This window comes from Mobula hypostoma, chromosome 12 (assembly GCF_963921235.1).
Source record: "Mobula hypostoma chromosome 12, sMobHyp1.1, whole genome shotgun sequence".
Taxonomy (NCBI): Eukaryota; Metazoa; Chordata; class Chondrichthyes; order Myliobatiformes; family Myliobatidae; genus Mobula; species Mobula hypostoma.
In genome coordinates this window covers 90,942,569-90,968,090 of record NC_086108.1, presented here as the reverse complement: position 1 = coordinate 90,968,090, position 25,522 = coordinate 90,942,569, and the positions used below count along the sequence as shown (strand labels likewise).

The following is a 25,522-nucleotide window of genomic DNA, read 5'->3' as shown; positions in this document are numbered from 1 at the left end:
GCAAATAAGTGGAGGGATGGGTTAGTAAATTTGCTGATGACACAAAGGTTGGGGGTATTGTGGATAGTGTAGAGTGCTGTCAGAGGTTACAGCGGGACATTGATAGGATGCAAAACTGGGCTGAGAAGTGGCAGATGGAGTTCAACCCAGGTAAGTGTGAGGTGGTTCATTTTGGTAGGTCAAATATGATGGCAGAATATAGTATTAATGGTAAGACTCTTGGCAGTGTGGAGGATCAGAGGGATCTTGGGGTCCGAGTCCACAGGACGCTCAAAGCTGCTGTGCTAGTTGACTCTGTGGTTAAGAAATCGTGGGATTGAGTTTAGGAGCCGAGAGGTAATGTTGCAGCTATATAGGACCCTGGTCAGACCCCACGTGGAGTACTGTGCTCAGTTCTGGTCGCCTCACCATAGGATGTGGAAACATAGAAAGGGTGCAGAGGAGATTTACAAAGATATTACTAGGATTGGGGAGCATGCCTTATGAGAATAGGTTGAGTGAACTCAGCTTTTTTTCTTTGGAGCGACAGAGGATGAGAGGTGACCTGATAGAGGTGTATAAGATGATTAGAGGCATTGATGGTATAGATAGTCAGAGGCTTTTTCCCAGGGCTGAAATGGCTAGCACGAGAGGGCAGTTTTAAGGTGCTTGGAAGTAGGTACAGAGGAGAAGTTGGGGTAAGTATTTCACACAGAGAATGGCATGGAATGCCTTCTTAACTACAGAGTCAACCTGTGCACAGCTTTGAGTGTCCTATGGACTCGGACCCCAAGACCCCTCTAATCCTCCACACTGCCAAGAGTCTTACGCAGAGAGTGGTGAGTGCGTGGAATGGACGGCCGGTGATGGTGGTGGAGGCGGATATGATAGGGTCTTTTAAGAGACTCCTGGATAGGTACATGGAGTTCAGAAAAATAGAGGGTTATGGATAACCTTAGGTAATTTCTAAGGTAAGGACATGTTCGGCACAGCTTTGTGTGCCGATGGGCCTGTATTGTGCTATAGGTTTTCTATGTTTCTAAACTTTCCCTACAGCTCAGGTACTCAGGTCCCAGCAAGATCCTTGTAAATTTTCTCTGCACTCTTTCAGTCTTAATTACATTCTCCTTGTAGGTAGGTGACCAAATCTGGACACGATACTCCAGATCAGGTCTCACCAATATAACATCCCAATTTCTGTACTCAATAAACTGATTTATGATGACCGATGTGCCAAAAACTTTCTTTACAACCCTATCGATCTATGATGCCACTTTCAAAGAATTATAGACTTACATTCCCAGATCCCTTTGTTCTACCACATTCGTCAGTGCCCTTTAAGACCTATCTTTGATCCTCTAAATCCCATAGACCTTTGGGTGGTTTATAATATAATCTCATGAATGTGGTGATACTTTTCTTATTCCTCAATCTCATAAAGCTTCACTAGACGAGCTGTCCAATCTGTCCTGACTACTCACTGCTGTGACTTTTTAAATCTTCTAGCTCATTGCCTGTAAGGGATGAGAAACAACTTCAAGACTAACTTTGGATATGCATAGTGGAAAAGAAGTAATCAGGCTTCAGGGACAATGTGGTGAAATGGGACAGACAGTCCAATCCATGTCATTTTCCCACCCATTACTGGTTACACAGGAGGGGCAACAGTAACATTTATAAATGAGTAATGTGAGATTGTCCTGTGATGGCAGCATGCTCAGTATCAATGGAGAAACAGATTCAGGGATGTGCACTGTGAGTACGTAAGTAGCATTTTTGTATGTCGAAAGCTGATTCAGTAACACAGCTAAACTGAACCTGCTTTAGACAGATAGAAAGGTTAGTGGGTATGAAGCTGTTATGCAAATAATGTTAGACTCATCAGAGAAAGCAGCTTTGATCTGCTTCTGTACCGCACCTGCTGTTGTAAAGCAGCTCCTTAACTGACTGCCTGCAAAACTTTACAATTCATATTCAATTTCTTTATTACTAATGGCAAGATGGCTGCAGCTGGTAATGCAAGCTGAGCGGTGACACTTCAAGAAGGCGGAATCCTTTCAAGGACCCCGATTGCCAGAAACCTGCCCTCTACTCATTGCTACCATCAGGGAGGAGTTACAGGAGCTTGAAAGCACACAGTTAACATCTTAGGAGCAGCTTCTTCCCCTCCACCACCAGATTTCTCAATTATCCAAGAGCCCGTGAACATTACCTCCATATTTTTTCTCTCTATTGCGCTAATTAATTTTTTTATACAGTGGATTCTGGTTAATTGGGCCATCAGTTAATTGGAACAGCCACTTATTTGGGACAACTCTTAAAGAACAAAAAGTAATCAAGCAAACAGCTGGGATTCCTTCAATATTTGAGACATATGCCACTGGAGACTCTTGCTGAACAGTTTCTAACCAGTGTCAGCTGCATGCCATTAGACATGGCTCTGTGCTTGGAGTGACCAGTTTTTAAATAGCATTGAATGCATATGTTTGAGTTCAAAAAGCAGTGATTTTTTTTCACTGATAGTTGGCAAGAAATAAGCAGTAAGACAATTTAGAACTGTTTTGCTCACTACAGTTTCTAGTATTCAAGCTTGGAGATGCCAGGAGTGAAAATGAAACCATTTCACTAATTCAGCAAGGTAATAACTATGAAGAATTTGAAGGTATCAACACTGTGTCTGCACTGATTTTGTTCACTTACAGTCCATCAAAAGAACACAACAGCAGACACTGTATGAATTCCTCTGTCAATAACAATTAGGAACTAATGCACAATTTTACAGTATTGTAATGTTCTACTTTGATCTGCATTTCATTCAAATACACAATTTATTATTCAATTAAACGGTAGCTTGTCAGTTTTTTTTAATACCTTGTTAACTATTTCCATAAAACTTCGGCTAACAGGGCAGCTGTTTATTTGGGCCAAAATGTACTGATGTTGATGTGTCCCAATTAACCAAAATCCATTGTATTTCTTTTTGTAACTTATGGTATAATTTCACTTTACTGCTGACACAACACAGCAAATTTCACAATGGATGTCACTGATAGTTGATCCTGATTCTGATACGTTGCTCCAGAAAGCAAGAGACCTCGAATGGTGGTGTAATGAAATCCCAAACACTGAAATGAAGGATTGTCTAGGAACAGGGGAAATCTGAAAACTGTCAACCTACTAGTAATCATCTGCTAGCTACAAACATAGAGTACACAACAATATAGCAAAATACAAGCTTTTTGGTCCACAATGTGGTCCCAACCTTCACCCTACACTAACATTCCCTCTCACATAGCCCTTTATTTCTCTTTCATTCATGCATCAATCTAAGAGTCTCTAAGATCTCTCCTGGCAGAGGAAAGTACTGTATTTTAAAGTTGTCCATTAGATCTTAGTTGGGGGGACTTTCCTGGTTTGTAATGTCCTTTCCTGGTTATTCCTGGGATTCTTCTATGGCCCCTATATACTCTGAGGCTTGTGGATGAATCCAGTGCAGGTGTTTTTGCCAGGTTCTTTGGACAAACTCTAATCTGAGCTGGTTATAAACTGGGACAAATAGAAAGAAGCTCCAATTTAGCTACATCTCTTGAGTCAACTTCTCCACCCTACCAGGAACTCGAGGAGAACAAGTACATCAAAACCTGCTGTTTATTTATACTTGCAACACACATCAAAGTTGCTGGTGAACGCAGCAGGCCAGGCAGCATCTCTAGGAAGAGGTACAGTCGCCGTTTCAGGCCAAGAACCTTCGTCAGGACTAACTGAAGGAAGAGTTAGTAAGAGATTTGAAAGTGGGAGGGGGAGGGGGAGATCCAAATTGATAGGAGAAGACAGGAGGGGGAGGGATGGAGCCAAGAGCTGGACAGGTGATTGGCAAAGGGGAGCTGAGAGGATCATGGGACAGGAGGTCTGGGGAGAAAGACAAGGTGGGGGGGGGGAACCAGAGGATGGGCAAGGGGTATAGTCAGAGGGACAGAGGGAGAAAAAGGAGAGTGAGAGAAAGAATGTGTGTATAAAAATAAATAACGGATGGGGTACGAGGGGGAGGTGGGGCATTAGCGGAAGTTAGAGAAGTCAATGTTCATGCCATCAGGTTGGAGGCTACCCAGACGGAATATAAGGTGTTGTTCCTCCAACCTGAGTGTGGCTTCATCTTTACAGTAGAGGAGGCCGTGGATAGACATGTCAGAATGGGATTGGGAAGTGGAATTAAAATGTGTGACCACTGGGAGATCTTGCTTTCTCTGGCGGACAGAGCGTAGGTGTTCAGCAAAACGGTCTCCCAGTCTGCGTCAGATCTCGCCAATATATAGAAGGCCACATTGGGAGCACCGAACGCAATATATCACCCCAAGGGAGGAAGGGAGGAAGGGTAAGGGAGGAAGTGTAAGGGCATGTGTAGCACTTGTTCTGCTTACAAGGATAAGTGCCAGGAGGGAGATCAGTGGGGAGGGATGGGGGGGACGAATGGACAAGGGAGTCGCGTAGGAAAGCTGAGAGAGGGGGGAAGGGAAAGATGTGCTTCGTGGTGAGATTCCGTTGGAGGGGGCGGAAGTTATGGAGAATAATATGCTAGATCCGGAGGCTAGTGGGGTGGTAGGTGAGGACCAGGGGAACCCTATTCCTAGTTGGGGGGCAGGAGGATGGAGTGAGAGCAGATGTGCGTGAAATGGGGAGATGCGTTTGAGAGCAGAGTTAATGGTGGAGGAAGGGAAGCCCATTTTTTTTTTAAAAAGGAGGACATCTCCCTCGTCCTGGAATGAAAAGCCTCATCCTGAGAGCAGATGCGGCGGAGATGGAGGAATTACAAGAAGGGGATGGCATTTTTGCAAGAGACAGGGTGAGAAGAGGAATAGTCCAGATAGCTGTGAGAGTCAGTAGGCTTATAGTAGACATCAGTGGATAAGCTGTCACCAGAGATAGAGACAGAAAAATCTAGAAAGGGGAGGGAGGTGTCAGGAATGGACCAGGTAAACTTGAGGGCAGGGTGAAAGTTGGAGGTGAAGTTAATAAAGTCAACGAGCTCAGCATGCATGCAGGAAGCAGTGCCAATGCAGTCGTCGATGTAGAGAAGGAAAAGTGGGGGACAGATACCAGAATAGGTACGGAACATAGTTGTTTGTTGTTATTTATTTATACTTTATACTTTATTGTTGCCAAACAATTGGTACTAGAACGTACAATCATCACAGCGATATTTGATTCTGCGCTTCACACTCCCTGGATTACAAATATTAAATATCAAAGATATTAAAAATAGTTAAAATTAGTAAATATTAACAATTTAAATTATAAATCATAACTAGAAAATAGAAAAATGGGAAGTAAGGTAGTGCAAAAAACCGAGAGGCAGGTCCGGATATTTGGAGGGTATAGCCCAGATCTGGGTCAGGATCCGTTCAGCAGTCTTATCACAGTTGGAAAGAAGCTGTTCCCAAATCTGGCTATACGAGTCTTCAAGCTCCTGAACCTTCTCCCAGAGGGAAGAGGGTCAAAAAGTCTGTTGGCTGGGTGGGTCGTGTCCTTGATTATCCTGGCAGCACTGCTCTGACAGCGTGCGGTGTAAAGTGAGTCCACGGACAGAAGATTGGTTTGTGTGATGTGCTGCACCATGTTCACGATCTTCTGCAGCTTCTTTCGGTCTTGGACAGGACAACTTCCATACCAGGTTGTGATGCACCCTAGAAGAATGCTTTCTATGGTGCCTCTGTAAAAATTAGTGAGGGTTTTAGGGGACAGGCCAAATTTCTTTAGTTTTCTCAGGGGGTAAAGGCGCTGGTGGACCTTCTTGGCAGTGAACTCTGCTTGGTTGGACCAAGTCAAGTCATTTGTGATATTGACCCCGAGGAACTTAAAGGTTTTGACCTGTTCCACTTGCGCACCACTGATGTAAATTGGATCGTGCAGTCCACTATTCCTTCTGAAATCAACAACCAATTCTTTCGTCTTGCTGACGTTGAGGGATAGGTTATTGTCTTCGCACCATGCCACCAGGTTTTTAATTTCCTCTCTGTACTCAAACTCATCATTACCAGAGATACAGCCTATAATTGTTGTTTATTCTACTCATTCTCTCCACAATATATTTTGCAGGCATTAGAGGAGGGAATTTCTTAAAGCAGCAGTAAAGACTTGCTTCTGGGTTTTCAATTCACATCTGCTTCCAAAACAAGTATACTGAGGTATGTCAAAAATGTTCTTTGGTAAAAACATTTGATCTCATACATAACATTAGCACAAAGGAACTACTTATCTTATATTTTTAAAGAATATCTTCTGGAGAGGGAGAGCATACTTAAAAAGGGTAAAGCAAAGCCATTGCTGGCAATGAAAAAGTTACCCAAACACATCTTTGTACAGGAGAACTGAGTCAGTTTGATCCAGGGCTGCACAGGGACTTTGCAACAAGTGCAATTCCCTTACCCTTAGTATGGTTATGAATTACATTATTTGCTTTATGAAATGACATGGTCACATTTTGAAAATTTGCCTTATATCCCTCACTCTCAGCCTTATATTACATATACAAGAAGCAATAAGAGAACCCAGCAGGTCTGCAAGTGATTTCAGGAGATGCACAGAGACTGGCAACAAATCCATATGATCTCCTGCTGGAGAACGGAGTGTAGTTGATCATTAGCTAGGATGGATGGGACAGTCTTGGGAGCAAATGCTCCACTGCTTCAATGTACAATCAAAGTTCAAAGCACATACTCGTCACCACACACTACCCTGAAATTCACTATCTTGCAGACATTCACAGTTGGACAATGAAATACAATAGAATCAATGAAAAGCTGCACACAAACAAAGATTGACAAACAACCAATGTGCAAAAGAAGACAACCTGTGCACGTACAAAAAAGAACAATAATAAGGAAACAACAAATAAATAGTTAACTAACTAACTGACTAACTGAGAACATGAGTTGTAGAGTCCTTGAACGTGAGTCCATAGGTTGTGCAATCAGTTCAGAGTTGAGATGAGTGATGTTATCCATGCTGGTACAGGAGCCTGATGGTAGAAGAGTAATAACTGTTCCCTGAACCTGGTACCTCCTTCCCGATGGCTGCACCGAGAAGAGAGCAATCAGATATTGTAGTAGTTGAGGCAGTCTCCCCTGTCAAAGCTTGGAGCAGCCAGGCCCCCTTCCTAACAGGGGAAGAAGGTGACTTTACCCACCATACCTGCCTAAGAAAAAAAGAATCTAAGGTCATCTTCTATGATAAAGTCCATGAAGGAGGTTCAGAAAAAGGCTGCACTTAAACACAGAATTGAGCAAGTCTCCTTCCTACCATGACCAGGTTATTTGTTTGAAATCCACACAGGGTTATCCAGCATTATGACGATATCAGGGTATAGGGCCTCCATAAGGAACTGTAAGGGTTCAGCTCAGATTCTCAGTGTATGTTCTGCTCACTCACATTTTGTTTAGTGATCAATTTTATATTGTACTGTGCATAAAATGCTAAATTACAAGGGTAGAGAAAGTCATACAGCATTACACCATGGATACGGGCCCTTCTGTACAGCCTGTCCATGCATAATATGACACCCTATCCAGCTAGTCCCAAATTTCTGCACTCAGACCATCACCCTCTAATCCCCACTCCTCCATGTACCCATCCAAATGCTTCCTAGATGATACCATTGTACCTACCCCAACCCTTTTGTCTGGCAGTTGGTACCCTCTGCACTAAAAATTAGCTCTTCAGGTCATTTTTAAATCTTTCCCTTCTCACCCTACAGGATATCTATGCCCCCAAGGTTTGGTCTGGGTTCTCCTGCATGCTGGAAAAGACTGTTACTATGCCTCTCACAATTTAAAACATTTCCACAAGTGTTATCACTCTCTCACTCTCTTACATTCCAAGGAAAAAGACCTAGTCTGGCCAACCTCTCCCTATAACAGCCTCAGACACTTTACTCCTGGCATTACTGACATAAGCCTTTTCCACACTCTTTTTGATTTAGTGATACTTTTCCTGTAACCAAAACAGTACACAATTCTTCAAATGCAACCTCACGAATAACTTTTTTAACTTCCAAAAATTCAACAGATTTCAGTGACATTGCCCTCTTTCTTCTAATCTCCAGTGAATATGGGCCTTGAGCATCGAACTCTCTTCATATTTTAACTTTTTTATACCTGGGATTTTTCTCATGAACTTCCTCTGGAGCTTTTCTAACGCCAGCACACCCTATCACAGCCAAGGTGCACGATCAGCTCATAATACCAGTTTGACACTGGGTCACTGGAGCTGAGAGGGAGCAGTTATTTCCCCTGGGACATTCACCAAGTCTTATAAATGTACCACAGAAAGCACCCAATCTGGATGCATCATGACTTCATATGGCAACTGCTCTGCCCAAGACTGCAAGAAACTAGAGAGAGTTATGTACACAGCTCAACACATCACAGAAAGCAGCCTTCCCCTCCATGGACTCCACCTGCAAATCTCACTGCCTCAGAGAAGCAACCACTGTTGTCAAAGATCCCACCTAGCCTGAACATTCTCCTTTCTGCACCCTTCCATCGTGCAGAAGGTAAAACAAAAACGCATGAAAGTGTGCACCACCAAAGTCAAAGACAGTTTCTACCACATTATTAGGTAAGAAGCCTAATTCCTGGTACACCTCACAGTTTATCTCATTATGGCCTTGCACTAATTGTCTGTTTGCACTGCACTTTCTTTGTACCTGTAATACTTAATTCTACATTCTGTTATTGTTTTCCCATCTACTACCTCAGTGCACTGATGTGATGAAATGACATGCAAAACAAAGCTTTTCACAGTAGCTCAATAGAAGTGACAATCATAAATCAATTTACCAACACCAACTACACCATTCTGCTACCACACATTCATTTTTTCATAGTTAATTCAAATACGACCTTCTCAGAATAAATGGCTACCAGACTCAATAGACAATAGACAATAGGTGCAGGAGTAGGCCATTCGGCCTTTCAAGCCAGCACTGCCATTCACTGTGATCATGGCTGATCACCCAGAATCAGTATCCAGTTCCTGCCTTATCCCCATAATCTTTGATTCCGCTATCTTTAAGAGCTCTATCCATCTCTTTCTTGAAAACATCCAGAGACTTGGCCTCCACAGCCTTCTGGGGCAGAGCATTCCACATATCCACCACTCTCTGGGTGAAAAAGTTTTTCCTCAACTCCGTTCTAAATGGCCTACCCCTTACTCTTAAACTGTGGCCTCTGGTTCTGGACTCATCCATCAGCGGGAACTCTGTTGGTTATAATCCTGGTAGACCTACTTTTGCATATTCTTCTCTGCAGGTTAGATTTGCAGCTCCATTGATTGAAATCCTATGTTAAAACATACACTCACTGGCCACTTTGTTAGCTACAACTGCAAGGTACAGTGGATATTAAGAGGATGTTTCCAATAGTGAAGTCGTCTAGGACCAGAGGACACAGCTTCAGAATACAAGGATGTCCCTTTAGGACACAGATGAGGAGGAATTTCTTAAGCTAGAGGGTGGCAATTGGTGGAATTCTGTGGAGGCCAATTCATTGGATATATTTAAAGTGGGGGTTGATAGGTTTTTGATTAGTAAGGGTGTCAAAGGTTACAGGGAGAAGGCAGGTGAATGTGGCTGAGAGGGATAATAAACCAGCCATGATGGAATGGTGGAACATGTGTGATGGGCTGAATGGCTTAATCCTGCTCTAATGTCTCACAGTCTTAAAGTCTAATCCTGACTGTTGAGGTGAAGTTTCTATGACTCCTCCCATGTCCCAAACTGCAGACTGGTAGTTTCATTGGCCACTGTAAACTGCCTTTAGCATGTGGATATTTAGCAGAATTTGGGGAGGTTAGCAGCAACATTGGGGGAATATATTGGGTTAAGTTACGATTAGAGAGAAATTTGGTGATGATCAGCGTAGATATGGTGTGTAAGTTTCTGTGCTCTCTCTATGACTTACTTAAAAAGCAATGAACTGTTTCACTGTTATGCCTTCATTTTGACTGAGCAGTAACATCCATGAGTAAGTAACAAATCTTAAAGTTTTCACTCTGTATTTGTAGGCAGTTACTAAAAAGCCTATCATAAATTATATTAATTTCTTTATTAAATACTATGGCTGCACTCTGAAAATCAGGAGACAATGAACATGTTCCTCACTCCCTACTTCATTTTGCAAGTCCACAAAGCACCGGGAGAACCAAAGATATTCAGATGCGAAGAATTTTAAGATTATTTCTACATTGAAAGTCAAGACGATAATTTGTAAATTGTGTGGTATGATACAGTAGCATAGGGGGGAAGCAGAGCAGAGTAGGGTGTGGAACGGTAGTGCAGTGATTAGTGTACTGCTCCGCAGTGCCAGCTGTTAAGATTCGGGCTCAATTCCCACTGGTGTCTATAATGACATTTTATGTTCTCCCCGTGATCATGTGGGTTTCCTCGCACAGTCCAAAGACGCAAAGGTTAAGATTAGTAAGTAGGGGGAATGCTCTATTGACGCTGGAAGCATGGCGACATTTGTGGGATGCACCCCAACGCATCCTCTAACTCTGTTGGCTGTTGACACAAAATGACAGATTTCACTGTATACAGTATTTCGGTGTTTTGATGAGTGTGTGACAAATACAGCTAATCCTTATCCTGCCCTTTATGTAACAAAATAGAACTTTAGTTCCATAAATGTAAGAACAACTCGACAAGGCAAATTCAAAACGGTTACGGTACTCACGTTATTTGGAAAATCAGCCTTTAATTCTGTGATGCTTTTGCACCAGTATGCACATGTTTTCTCACTGATGAGTTCAATGTTTAGGAAAGAACTCTGTCCAGGGCCATAGATTGGGCCAGAAGTCATTCCACGTATAATTCTTGGAGAAACATTGGTTATAATATCCTGTTGAATAAAGATGTACAAATCAGTAAGATATCCATGCCAATAATAAGGAATGACTTTTTATGCCTCTCATTTTCTCTTGGCTTACTCCAGGTTCCCTTGATTTAAAATGTGTTTAATTTCTAACTTCCTTGTTCAAATGGATGGTCGCTTTACCTAAGATGTCAAGTCTGCGCTCTCTCCATATGCTGACTATCTCAAGCATTTTTTTACTTTTATCTCAGTTTTCCGACATCTGCAGGAAATTCCATGCACTGCTACACAAGTCTCTGGAGTGAGACTTGAACCTAGAAACCTCTGACTGAAAGAGGCAACAGCACTATCAGCTGGCAATGCAATGTAAATTGTCCAGGCTCGGAAGCCTTTGGCTCTTCATAAAGGAGCTGGTATATTCACCTTGGTGCTATAGGTGTGTAACACCAAGAAAATCACTAGACATTGAACTTCAGCCTAATTTGTGCCTATTCACATCAACTTTATAGTGGATATCTACCAGAATGGCTATGAATAAATACCATATGGTGCCACAGCTAGATCAAGTAAAATAAAAAAAAACAATTTAATTTATTATGCCGTATTTAATTTAATTATTAATGAAATCTCACAACTGCAAGATATAATAGAAGGAAATATATTTTTAGATTTGTATACTCTAGTAAAATAAACACTCTGCAATGCATTTAAATTCTTAAGTTTATATTTAGACAGTCTTTACATTAAAAATTAATTTCCTTACTTGTCAAAAGTTAAAGATTTTTTTTCAAATTTCAGCTCTTCCAAAGATTGCACATGCTGTAACAGGTTTCATTTAATATGACATTGCCATTATGCAGAAAGTTATAAAGTGTACAATAAAATTATGCAGAAAAGTTCAAACATTCACAATTACTTAAAAGACCTGCAGGCATTCGGAGATGAAAATAATGTTGAACCCGTTTTCTGTACATAAACCAAAACGTAATTACACATCTCTCAACATGCTAATGCTGTGCACATAGTTCAGAGGTTAGTCACTGTAATGCTCACTTCAACATTGTTATTTGACAGTTAAAGGGCCAAATAGCAAATAAAATTACGACTGCAGGTTTAAATTAGCCTCAACATTAACCTTAATTGGTAAACCATAGCAGAAAGATAATTTGGTAGTAAGATTGATGAAAATCTTGAGAATTAAAATATTATGGAGAGGATTGGTTAGCATATCTAAAGTTAGCACTGGGACTATAATGAAATGCTCACAAGCCTCTTACACTTGCGAAGATATAAAAAATACATTTTGTCCATCAGAATTACATTACTAGTATTCCCCAGATTATTTGGGAGAACTGCAGAATGGATGGGATAAATTTGCCAGTTGCTGTGGATTATTGACATCTTCTCCTGGGTGGGAACAAGCCATTTCTGTGTGCCTTCCTTCTCCTCCGCACATTCCAACCTGAGCCATAACACTCGGAAGTTGAAACAAGCTAAGCAGAACTGGGAATGCCAGGCAGACATATTTGCTCATTCACTGAGGCAGTGAACCTGGCTGGCTGCTGTTCTTGCCACAACTGCAGCTGTTTCTGTGACATTCTCCCAGACATTGTTTAGGCTCGTTTCCAACTTACAAACAGTTCAGGTTGTGAACATTTCTCAAGAACAGAACTCACAAAATTCTGAAGGAGCTCAGCAGGTCAGGCAGCATCTATGGAGAGGAATGAACAGTCAATATTTCAGGCTGAGACCCCTTATCAGATCTGATGTTGAATCTCAGCCCAAAAAAGTTAATTGTTTATTTCCCTCCATAGATGCTGACTGACTTGCTGAGTTCATCCAGAATCTTGTTTGTATTGCTTAAGATTTCCAGTATCTCCACAATCTCTTGTGCTTATAACCTGAGGACTGCCTGTATGCTAACTTTAGCTCAATTTGTGACCACCATCATTCTACGTCATAAGTTATTTGTATTTTGAAACCCTTATTTTGAACATTGGCTTCAAGGTAATTAAAATAGTTAACAGATACCAAACAAAATTTTGCAGTCAGCTGATAAAGAATGAGGCTTACTGTTCAACTTGCTAACAATATTTTTGTTGAGTGGGAGAATGCAGACTTTCTCTTATCTAGCATTTGATGGAAGCACGGTGCTCTACTGCAGTCTACGAGCAAGTTAAGAGGAAGTGCGGTTCTTCAGCAAACTAGACAGAAGAATCATCACTGCAAAGGAGAATGTGAATCAGGGAGCGTAAGTTAAATGTAAATCGTATCCAGGCAATAGAATAAAATCGGGTGTTACAGTCAAGTCATATATCACAGAAACAGGCCCTGAGTCCCGTTATATCCATGCCACCTCCTGTGTGAAAAAAATTTCCCCCAGATTCCCTCTAAATCTCCTACATCTCACCTTAAACATATGTCCTCTTTCTTAGACCACAGGAAAAAGATTTTTACTACCTCCAAACCTAATGCCCTTGTAATACTACATATGTACTGCATCTCCCACCTCCCCCCAGTAACGAACTTACTTTCCTCCAGGGAAAAAAAAATGTAGCTTTTCACACATTTTCTCTTTATAATCACAATGTGCCAATCCGGGACTAGCCTGGTGAATCTCCTCAGCACCCACTCCAGCACAATCACACCTTTCCTCCTGCATGATGACTGGAACTGCACACGGTATTCCAGGTATAGCCTAACTAATGTTCTATAAAGCTGCAACATAATCTCCCAGCTCTTACGTTCTATGTCATGGCAGCTGAAGGCATGCATCCACCACCATTCTTCCATACCCAATCCACTTGCGCTGCCACTTTCAGCGGTCTATGGACTTCTACCTCTCGGTCTCTCTGTTCATCAACATTCGTTAGAGCCCAACCATTTACTGCGTACGTGCTGCCCTTCTTTGATTCCTCAAATTGCATCAGATTGTATTTGGAAGATTAGGAAATAAACATGGCATGGAGAGAAAAAAGTAAGTCAAAACTTGTTTGAGTTTTTATTTAGAAAATCAATTTTGGGGATCTTTTCCCCCAACATCGATTTTCTTCCTGAGCAAAGGCGGGTCCACCCTCAGAAAACTAATTTTCACGGTCTGGATTTGCTAGTAATTAATATTTATTGAGCAATTACTTCTGGGTGACGTGTTTCTGGTGCTCCCCTTCAGAATGAGTAATTGGAATCAGAAGCTGCTGGCATATGTCGTGATTTTTTCTGCTTTGAGGCTACAGTATATTGCAATACATAATAATAAAAACTGTAAATTTCAATAAGTATATATAAAATAAAATGGGTGGTACAAAAAGAGAAGTTAAGAATACTGAGGTAGTGTTCATGGGTTCATTGTCCATTCAGAAATCTGATGGTGGAGGGCAAGAATTCGTGCCTGAAATGTTAAGTGCGTGCCTTTAGGTTCCTGTGTCTCCTCCTTGATGCCAGCATTGAGAAGAGAGCATGACCTGGGTGATCTGGATCCTTAATGATGGATGCTGTCTTTTTGAGGCTTCGCCTTTTGAAGGTGCCTTGATGCTTGCGAGACTGGTGCCCATGATGGAGGTGGAAGAGTTTACAATGTTCTGCAACTCTTTCCCATCTTGTGCAGTGGCCCCTCCACACTAGATGGTGATGCAACCGGCTGGAGTGCCCTCCACGGTACATCTGTTAAAGCTTCATGTTGTCTTGCACATGTTCTGTTTGTGAGGAAATGTAACCCTGTATGCAGTGATGGAGCAGGGTATCTCTGGGAGCTGCATTTCTATGCTTAAATTGAACATGCACATTCTCAACAACAGACACAAAATGCTAGACCAACTCAAAAGGCCTGCTGAGTTCCTCCAGCATTTAGTGTCTATTGTTCGGATTTCCAGCATCTGCAGATATTCTCGTTTGTGGATGCACATTCTCAAACTTGTTACCATATTTTCTGCAATATACGGAGCTAGAATTCATTTAAAAATATATAAATTTTAATTTAGAAAATAGATGGCTTCAAGACAATGCCAGCAAACAAGATGGTGTCATCCTTCAGATAGTTCATGAAACTAATTCTTTAACTCCTTCTTCCTTTAAATATGACTCTACTTCTAAGCTGCGTGTGATTAGAATCTGCAATTTACATTTTGATGGTGTGTTTTTGGGCTGATTGAAAGACCTGGTGTTTTGCTTTCTCTAAGGGAGTTCGATGAGGTTGGGGGTGGTCTGGAAGCCTGGAGACAGGGCAAGTACGCATGATTGACTCCATTGCTTCTCTCCATTTGAGATGTTGAGCAAGGCTGAAGTCAACGAAGGCAAGAGCGGAAGATGGGTGGGTGTTCGGCATTGTCTGCCTTTATTTTGACCAGTCATTCTCGCTCTCTTGCGAGCTGCCGTCAAAGGAAAGTACAGGATCCATGTTACAAGGACTGACTGGCAAGGCTGGTGGCTGTGGATTTGTTTTGGGAGACTTTGAGGTTCATGGTACAAGTGGTTCTGGATTCTGGTTACTTATTTTTTTGCTGTTTTTGAGCAGTTTGATCTGGGCAATCGATGCGGTCTTGGGCACATGACAGAAGACATGGAATATTATAGCACAGGAACAGGCCGTTCAGCCCACAATATTGTGCCGACCAGCTAAAAAGCAAATCAAAAATATCTAAACGCTAATCTTTCCTACCTACACAATACAATGTCCCTCCATCTTCCTTATATGCATGTGCCAAACATCTCTTAGAAACCTCTAATGTATATGTGTTAATTGCAAGTACAGAGGAAGAACTACAAATCTTAACTGATATAGTTGTTGAAGAAAGTGCAAAAATGGGTCTATCTATCAATCGCAAAAAGACAGAATGTGTGGTGATATCCAAAAAGAAGGAGAATCCTATCTGCAGGCAGAAAGTAAATGGGGAAGACATAAAACAAGTACAGAACTTTTGCTGCTTAGAAAGCTGGGTGACATCAGATGGCAGATGTGACATGGACATCAAAAGAAGAATAGGGATGGCAAAAGACACCTTTATGAGAATGAAAAGTATACTGACCAATACTAAACTAGGCATGACAACCTACCTCAGAATACTGAAATGTTACGTCTATCCAGTTATGTTATATTGCTCAGAATGTTGGACAATATCTAGTAACATGAGGAAATGAATTGAAGCAGCAAAGATGTGGCTTTTGAGGAGGATGCAAAGAATATCATGGACGAAACGAATATCTAATGAGGATGTCATGAACAGAGCAAACACAAAAAGAGAAATAATGTACGAGATCATGAAAAGGCAACGTAACTTCATTGGACATGTGATTAGGAAAGAGGAGTTAGAATGCACGGTAATTATGGGAAAGATTGAAGGGAAGAAAGCAAGAGGAAGACAAAAACAAATGATGATGGAGACAGCAGTCAGAGAACGGAAATGAATACCAATGAATTGATCCACTTGACCCGAAACAAGAGTGTGTGGGCCATGGCAGTCAAAGCTCAAACTGGGCATGGCACCTGATGATGATGAATGTATATGCCTCTACCACTATACCATGCAATTCATTCCAAGCATACCCGATTCTCTGAGCAAAAAACTTATCCTTACATTCTCCTTGAACCTACACCCTCTCACCTTCAATACATGTGCACTGGTATTAGACATTTCAATCCTGGGAAACAGATACTCTCTGTTTACTCTCTCTAAACCTCTCATAATCTTATAAACCTCCATCAGATCTCTCAGCCTCTGGTGCTCTAGAGAAATCAGCCCAAGTTTATCCAGCCTCTCATGATAGAACATGCCCTCTAAACCAGGCAGCATCCTGATAAACCTCTTCTGAACCTTTTTCAAAGCCTCAACATCCTTCCTATAGTGGGGCAACCAGAATTGTACGCAGTACTCCAGATGTGGCCTAACCAGAGTTTTATAAATTTACATCATAACCTCTTGACTTTTGAACTCAATACCTCAGGGTATCAAAGGGTACGGGGTGAAGGCAGGAGTGTGGGGCTGACTGAAAGAATTGGATCAGTCCATGATTGAATGGAGGAGCAGACTTGATAGGCTGAATGGCCTACTTCTGTTCCTATATCTTATGGTCTTATGGACTAATAAAAGCAAGCATTCCGTAAGCCTTCTTAACCACCTTATCGACCCATATAGCCACTTTTAAGGAACTATGAACTTGGATCCCAAGATCTCTCTGCTCAGCAACACTGTTAAGGATCTTGCCTTTATCAGAGTACTGTATCCTTGCATCTTCTCTACCAAGGTGCAACACCTCATATTTATCTGGGTTTAACTCCATCTGCCATTTGTCTGCCCATATCTTCAGCTGATTTATTTCGTGCCATATTCTTCGCTAGTCTTTTACACTATCCACAACTCCACCAATCTTGCTAACCCACAAATTTACCAATCCACCTATCTACGTTTTCATCGAGATCATTCCAAACAGCAGAGGTCTCAGCACAGATCCCTGCAGAACGCCACTAATTACAGACCTCCAGCTCGAATAAGTCCCATCAGCCACTACCCTCTGTCTTCGATGCACAAGCCAGTTCTGAACTCAAACAGCTAATTCACCATGGATCCCACACATCTTAATCTTCTGGATTAGCCTCTCATGAGGGACTTTGTCAAACGCCTTACTAAAAATCCATGTAGACAACATCCACTGCCCTACCCTTATCAATCTCTCTCATCACCTTGTCAAGAAACTCAATCAAGTTATTAAGACATGACTTGCCTCACACAAAGCCATGCTGGCTCTCCTTAATTAGGCCATGGGTTTCTCCAGCAATTTCTCTACAACTGGCGTGTGACTCACCGATCTATAGTTACCAGGGTTTTCCTTTGTTCCCTTCTTAAATGGAGGTAAAACATTAGCCTCTCACCAGTCCTCTGGGACCTTACCTGTGGCTAGAGAGGACACAAAGATAGTGGTCAAGGCCCCAACAATCTCGTCCTTTGCCTCCTTCAATAACCTGAGGTAAATCCCATCAAGCTCTGGTGACTTAACCAGCTTAATACTCATTAGGAAGCCCAACATTTCTTCCTCCTTGACCCCTAAATACCCTAACATATTTATACACTCAGCACTGATCTCCAGGTCCCCCATATCCTTTTCCTTAGTAATCACTGAAGCAAAGTACTGATGAAGTACCTCACTCACATTCTCCACATCCAAGCAAACGTTCCCTGTGGCCTGCAGTTAGCTAGCGGCACATTGATGTATTGAACTAAACTGAATTCTCCTGGACTCTGGGTTTATGTTGATATTTAACACATTGTTCGTTTGGTTTTTGCTGCTTGAGCAATTTGCTCATTTCATGCATTGGGTGCTTGATGTTTATCTTTGAACAAGTTTCATCGTGCTTCATAAGAACATAAGAGCATAAGAAATAGGAACAAGAGTAGGCTATCTGGCGCATCAAGCCTGTTCTGCCATCCAATAAGATCATGGCTGATCTGACCGTGGACTCACCTCCACCTACCTGCTTTTCCCCCACAACCCTTAATCCCCCACTATGCAAAAATCTATCCAACCTTGTCTTAAGTATATTTACTGAGGTAGCCTCCACTGCTTCATTGGGCAGAGAATTCCACTGATTCACCACTCTCTGAAGGACCAGATCAGTACTGGTGTATAAATATTTTAGGGTGTTGAGGAATCAAGGAGGAGGTAATGTTCGGCATCCTAATGAGTATTAAGGTGGATAAGTCCCCAGGGCCTGATGGGATTTACCTCAGGTTATTGAAGGAGGCAAAGGACAAGATTGATGTGGCCTTGACTTGTATCTTTGCGTCCTAAATTTACTCCCCCGAATTTTGAGGCTATGTCCCCTAGTCCTACTCTCACTTATCAGCGGAAACAACTTTCCTGCCTCTATCTTATCTATCCATTTCATAATTTTATATGTTTCTATACGATCTCCTCTCATTCTTCTGAATTCTAGCAAGTACAGTCCCAGGTGACTCAATCTCTCCTCATAGTCTAACCCCCTCATCTCGGGCATCAACCTGGCGAACCTCCTCTGCACAGCCTCCAAAGCCAGTATATCTTTCTTCAAGTAAGGAGACCAGAACTGCACACAGTATTCCATATGTGGCCTCACTAGTACCCTATACTGTTGCAGCATAACCTCCCTGCTCTTAAATTTAATCCCTCTAGCAATGAAGGCTAACATTTCATTTGCCTTCTTGCTAGCCTCTGCACCTGCAAACCAACCTTTTATGATTCATGCACAAGCACTCCCAGATCCTTCTGTACAGTCCTTTGTTTCATGATTGCTTGCAGGAGGACGAACCTTAAGAGTTCTATCCTGTATACATACTTTGACTGTAAGTGTATTTTGAATCTTTGAATTTTTAACAATTAAAATCATGGCATTTATTTTGAGCTTTATCAACTGAATTTTAAGGACTTCACAACATCGTGGCTTGGGTGTAATATATTCTGGACTGGGTTTGACTATTGAGTGGGATCTAGGATTCTCAAGAAAAAATCATCTTGTCCAGAGCACTACTGTTATCGTTATTCCGGAGGCCAACGTTTCATCAAGGCCTAACCCACTGTGTACTGTGGAGAACCATGTACTGTAAGCATGCCACTTTCTCCAGAGGCCTATTGGTCTAACATGCCTCTCTGAGCCATTTGCTCCATTCTCCACCCTCCCCAAACAAAAATAAACTTAGGTTTCTCTTATGCACGGTAATTAATAATGGAAATACATTTCCATCTCAGATCCTGAACATGAAATCCACATTCAGTGGTGTTTACCAACAGATCTAAATCCTGCTAAGCCTGATTACAGCAATGGATGCTGTTTGCTTCCTGATTGTTTGACTGCAACATTCAGTGGCTTAAAGTCATGTTGCATAATATTTCGGACAATATGTTTCAATTTTCACATGAAAACATTCATTGAAATGGATGATATAGGAAATAAAAACAAAATGTTAAAGAGATACTTAACAGGTCAGGCAGCATTTGTGGAGATAAAAACAATTAATGTTTTTAGTTAATTACCCTGCATCAGAAAGATCAAAACTCAGTTAGAGTCATAGAACACTACAGCACAGAAACAGGCCATTCTGCCCATCTAGCCCATGCCAAGCTATTATTCTGCCTAGTCCAATCAATCTGTAGCTGGACCATATCACTCCATACCAACCCCTGTCCGCAAACTATGTACCTATCCAAATTTCTCTAAAGAAATTAAAGTAAAGATTTAAGTCAACAACAAGTACAAAGGAGAGAAAAAGTTCCGACACGTCCTTACTTTGTACAATGCCATGACGTTCCTTTACACTGAATTAATTGGTAGTAGAAAATGATAATTAGATCTGGAACTGTGGAAGAAATCCCGAGGATGGGTGGGAGTTATCAATCATTTTGAAAACCTGCTTGGAAATACTGTTAAGGTCATCATTTTTTTTGCAATGAACAACCTAACCCTTAATTGACTGTGTGCTGGGTAGCATTAGTTTTTTTTTCCAATTCAGGCACTTGTATTGCTACACAGGCACTTCTTTTATGCTGCACCCCACAATGCCAGCCTAGTACATCACAGAGAAACAGTAAGCCAAAAATCTCAAATATCTGCAAACAAAAAAAGGAGGAAGAAAGAGTGTAAACCTGGAAATCCAAATCCCATGTTTCTAGCTGCTGAATCTTTTTAGCTTCTTTTCCATTTTTTGTCTCTTCTTGCACTATCCCTCCTGGTTGTATCATCTGCGGGCTCCTCTTGCTGAGTGTACTGTCAATTACTGTTGTTAATTTTATTCTGGGCCTGCTATTCAATGAATTCTTATAGAGATAATGGTGTCCAGAGAGATATTTATATCAGGGAATGAGTGGAAAAAGGTTGCTCAGATGCATTGATGCACTGTTGCTAAGGATACCAATTTAATCCATGGAATTTATCTTGCTAATGAACTCACTATCGATGTCCTTGTAAAGAACAGTCTTCGGATTACTAATGCCACATCTGGTTGAGATCTATATTTCTTGGCTAAATTTTATAAAGCACAGTATGTAACCATGATGCTAGGCTTGCGTGGGAGCACTCTGCTGTGATAGATGTCAAGGAAATGAAACCTTGCCTTTTGTACTCCTGTAGGTGCCTCAATGAGCACCATCATAAGTACATGGCAATCACTGTACAATATTTCACTAGTGTTCAGCTGTGGAAATGAACTTGTTAACCATGAAATAGATTCCTGTCTTTCCAGAAGAGACTGGATAACCTCCTGATGAATTCACTGCGGCAATTCTGACCAAATTTTACATTTGAACACTACATTAACTGTAATGGTTACAGACCAGTTAAACCATAAGATATAGGAGCAGAATTAAGCCATTTGGTCCATCAAGTCTGCTCTGCCATTTCATCAATTTTCCTCTCAGCTCCAATCCCCATATCCCTTCATGCCTTAACTAATCAAGAATCTATCAACTTCGGCCTTAAATATACATAAAACCTTGGCATCCACAGCTGCATGTGGGAAAGAATTCCACTGATTCACTACCAGAGGGCCTGTATTGAAATTCCTCCTCATCTCTGTTCTAAAAGAACACCCCTCTATGTTGAAGCTCTATCTTCTGGTCTTAGACACTCCCACCATAGGGAACATCCGGCCTTTCACCATTTGATAGGTTTCAATTAGGTCGCCCTATTATTCTGAATTCTAGTGAATACAGACCCAGAGCCATCAAAAGCTTTTCATATGATAAGCTATTCAATCTTGGAATCATTTTCATGAACCTCCTTTGAACCCTGTCCAGTTTCAGCACATCCTTTCTAAGATAATGGGCCTACAACTGCTCACCATACTGCTAGTGCTATTGACAGTGAAGACTGATGCAAAATACTTATTCAGTTTGTCCGCCATTTCCTTATCCCCCCATTAATATCTCTCCAGCATTGTTTTCCAGCCATCTGATATCCACTTTTGCCTCTTTGTTACTCTTTATGTATCTGAAGAAACTTTTGGTATCCAGTATAGTATTACTGGCTAGCTTACTTTTGTATCCCATCTTTACTTTCTTAATGACTTTCATAGTTGCATTCTGGTGGTTTTTAAAAGCTTCCCAATCTTCTAACTTCCTACTAATCTCTGCTCTCTTATATACCCTCTCTTTGGCTTTGACTTCTCTTGTTAATTGTTCTTTTCCAATCAGTTCTGGCCAACTTCTCTCTCATGCCTCTGTAATTTCCTTTAATCCATTGTAATACTGGTGCATCTGACTTTAGCTTCTTCTCAAATTTCTGGGTGAATTTGATTATATTATGATCACTTCCCCTAACAGTTCATTTACCTTAAGCTCTGTAATCAATTCTGGTTCATTGCACAACACCCAATCCAAAATAGCTGATCCCCTAGTGGCCTCAACCACGAGCTTCTCTAAAAAGCCATCCTGGAATCCAGTAACAGTCATGATTTTCCAAAACTACCTTCATTTTGAAGTCCTCCATGGCTATTGTGACATTGCCCTTTTGGCATGCATTTTCTATTTCCCATTGCAATTTGTAGGTCACGTTCTTACTACTGTTTGGGAGTCTGTATACAACTACCATCAGGACCTTTTTACCCTTGCAGTTCCTTAGCCCTATCCACAATGATTCAATACCTTCCGCCCCTATGTTGCCTCCTTCTAATGATTTGATTTTCCATTTTTCCACCAACAGAGAAACACCACCCTCTTTGCCTTCCTGTCTGTCCTTTTTATACAATGCGTATCCTTCAACATCAAGATCCCAGCTATAATCTTCTTCCAGCCATGATTCAGTGATGCCCACATCATACATGCCAATATGCAACTGTGCTACAAGTTCATCTACCTTATTCCGTATACTGTGCACATTCAAATATAACACCTTCAGTCCTGTATTCACCTTTTCGATTTTGTCTACCTTTTACGTTGCAACTCATCCTGTTGACTGGAATATTGTCCTATGAACAGCCTCTCTTCACTACACATTGTCTCTGACTAGTTACCTCATCTTCAGCATTATTATCCACTTTTCCTACACCTCTTCTTGCATAGAAATACATGCAGCTCAGGACACAAGTTGCACCACGCTCAACCTTTTGATTCCTTACTTTGTCTGAGGTCTTACCAACTTCTGCCTCCACAACCTTTCCACTAACTGTTGTTGCACTCTGGTTCTCATCTCCTGCAACCCCAGTTTAAACCCCATTGTGCAGCATTAACAAACCTTCCCTCTAGAATATTAGTCCCCCTCCAATTCAGGTGCAGACTAATCCAACAATTAGAGACTGCAATTCCTTTCTGCCTCAGTTATAAGAACAGGCATAGAGTTGCGGTCAAGCACAGAATTTGGCCCATAACATCCATGTGGGACATTACAACATATGTTATTCCCTATTTCCAGTATCTGATTTTATTTGGGAATCTATGGTAGATATGAATATGGCCGTTTATTGTAACACCAGTTGTAAGATCGGGGTTCAAATCCTGCCACTGTTCGTAAGGAGTTCGTACATTCTCCCAGTGACGACATGATTTCCTCCAGGTGCTCTGGCTCCCTTCCAGATTCTGAAGATGTTTAATTAGGGTCAGCGAGATGTGGGTCTGCTATGCTGGTGCCGGAAACTGGCAATACTTGTGGGCTGCTCAGAACAACCCTCGCTGATTTGACATATTTTTCATGTGCATGTGACCAATACAAATTACCTTTATCATTGTTTTCTTGCTGGTGCAGTGGAAGCGGAGTGGAGACCTATTATAAGTTTATGAAAGAAGTATAAGTAAAATCGACAGAGAGCACCCTTTGCCTCTGGCTGAAACTCGTTTGAAACTTTGAAATGTCTACTATTTTGAAGGCATGCAATGGGGATGGGCAGGACTGTTTTTTTTTCCACACAGACGATGTTAAGTGCCTGGAATGTGTTGCAAGAGGTGGTAATAGAGGCAGATACAACAGAGGTGACTCAGAGGATCTTAGCTTGGCACCTGAACATGTAGAGAATGGAGGGACATGGACCACGTGCAAGCAAAAGAGATTAGACATCATTAGCTTCATTAGTTCAACACAACCTTCTGGACTTAAGGGACTGTTCCTGTGCTCTACTGTTCTACATTCTATGCTCCTTGTCTTCCTTAAAAAAGCGGATATTCTCACTCTTACTGAGAAAAGCATTCAATTGTCTTCATGATGCTGCAAGGATTCCGTGACTAAGAATGGCCAGTGATTCTTGCGCACACTTTAACAAACATTGACAAATTATTTAGTTGGATGCTTGTGTTACCGAAAGTAGCTGAAGGTACTACTTCTTACCTAGTTCCTCATAACATTTAATGACCCTGTGGGCTTATTATGGACTTGGTAGGAGGGAGGGCTTTGGAGTTAGAGAGAGTAAGCATATTGATCACCATTTTTAGTTCAGTTTTTAGGAAAGATTGAATTCCCATTAGAAAGACTTTGCTGCTTTACAAGACTGCCAACTGTGGATGCTAATAACTGGAGTGCCTACTTTTAGCAGCTTGAAGTGCAGTTCTGTGTCTGTTCATCCTATCAAAGCAAACAAATAAAGCAAGCTCCTGACTATGTAGGTAGATTCAGGTAATGCACAATATTCAGGCCACTGAAAATGCCAGATGAGCAGTTTCATAAACAGCTCTGGACTGTTAAATGGGCTTGGTCCTGAGGAGCTCCACACAATGTTTTTTTATTGTCTGTTGGATGCATATGTACATCAACGGCAAGACAGTAGTGCAGAGCACTGCCTTGACATTTGAAGTCCTTGGATAATTCTCATCTTTCTGCCATCTGAATGTTATTTGGCTATAAAACAAAGGAATACAGGACAGTTGGCGGTGTTGTGGATAGTGTAAGAAGTTAGAATAGGTCATTGATAGGATGCTGAGCTAGACTTCAATTTGGAAAAGAGTGAAGTGATACACTTTGGAAGGTTGAACTTGAAAGAAGACTATATGGCTAATGGTAAAATCCTTAGCTGTGCGGAGGAACAGATGGATTTTGGGGTCTATGTCCATAGATCTCACAAATTTGCTGCACAAGTTGATAGGGTGGTTAAGAAGGCATTTGTTGTGTTGCCCTTCATTAGCCAAGGGATTGAATTTAAGACCTGTGAGTTAATGTTGCAGTTCTATAAATCTCTGGTACGGCCACACTTGGAGTATTATATTCAGTTCTGATCACCTCATTATAGGGAGGATGTGGAAACTTTAGGCAGGATGAGAAGAGATTTACCAGGATGCTGCCTAGATGGGGAAGTATGTCTTATGAGGAAAGGCTGATGGAGCTAAGACTTTTCTCTTTGGAGCAGAGGATGAGAGGAGACCTGACTGGTGTGTTTCAGATGATAAATTGCAATAATATTGTTAAGAGTCAGCAACTTTTTCCTAGTGTGCTATTGGCTGATATGAGAGGGCATAATTCTAAGGGGTTTAGAGGAAAGTATGGTGGGTGGGTGGCAGAGATAGGTTTTTTTACACAGAGATTGGTAGGTAACGATGGTACAGGCAGATATATTAGAGATATTTAAGAGATTTTAGACTGGCACATGGATGAAAGAAAAATGGAGGACTATGCAACAGGAAACCATTAAATTAGAGTATGTTAAAATATTGGCATAACATCATGGGCTGAAGAGTCTATACTGTGCTCTACCGTTCTGTTCTATGAAATGACATCCAAAGCAAATAGGTTCCCTTAAAAA

At 41.4% G+C, this 25,522-nt stretch overlaps 1 protein-coding gene across 1 annotated transcript in view; it reads right to left on the bottom strand.

Moving 5' to 3' along the window:
- Nucleotides 1-25,522, bottom strand: part of LOC134354991 (dihydropyrimidine dehydrogenase [NADP(+)]-like) — a 921,558-nt gene that overhangs the window by 248,056 nt on the left and 647,980 nt on the right. Inside the window, exon 14 of the mRNA XM_063064591.1 lies at nt 10,707-10,871. Within this exon, the coding sequence (XP_062920661.1) occupies nt 10,707-10,871 (165 nt within the window). The remainder of the gene's footprint in view (nt 1-10,706; nt 10,872-25,522) is intronic.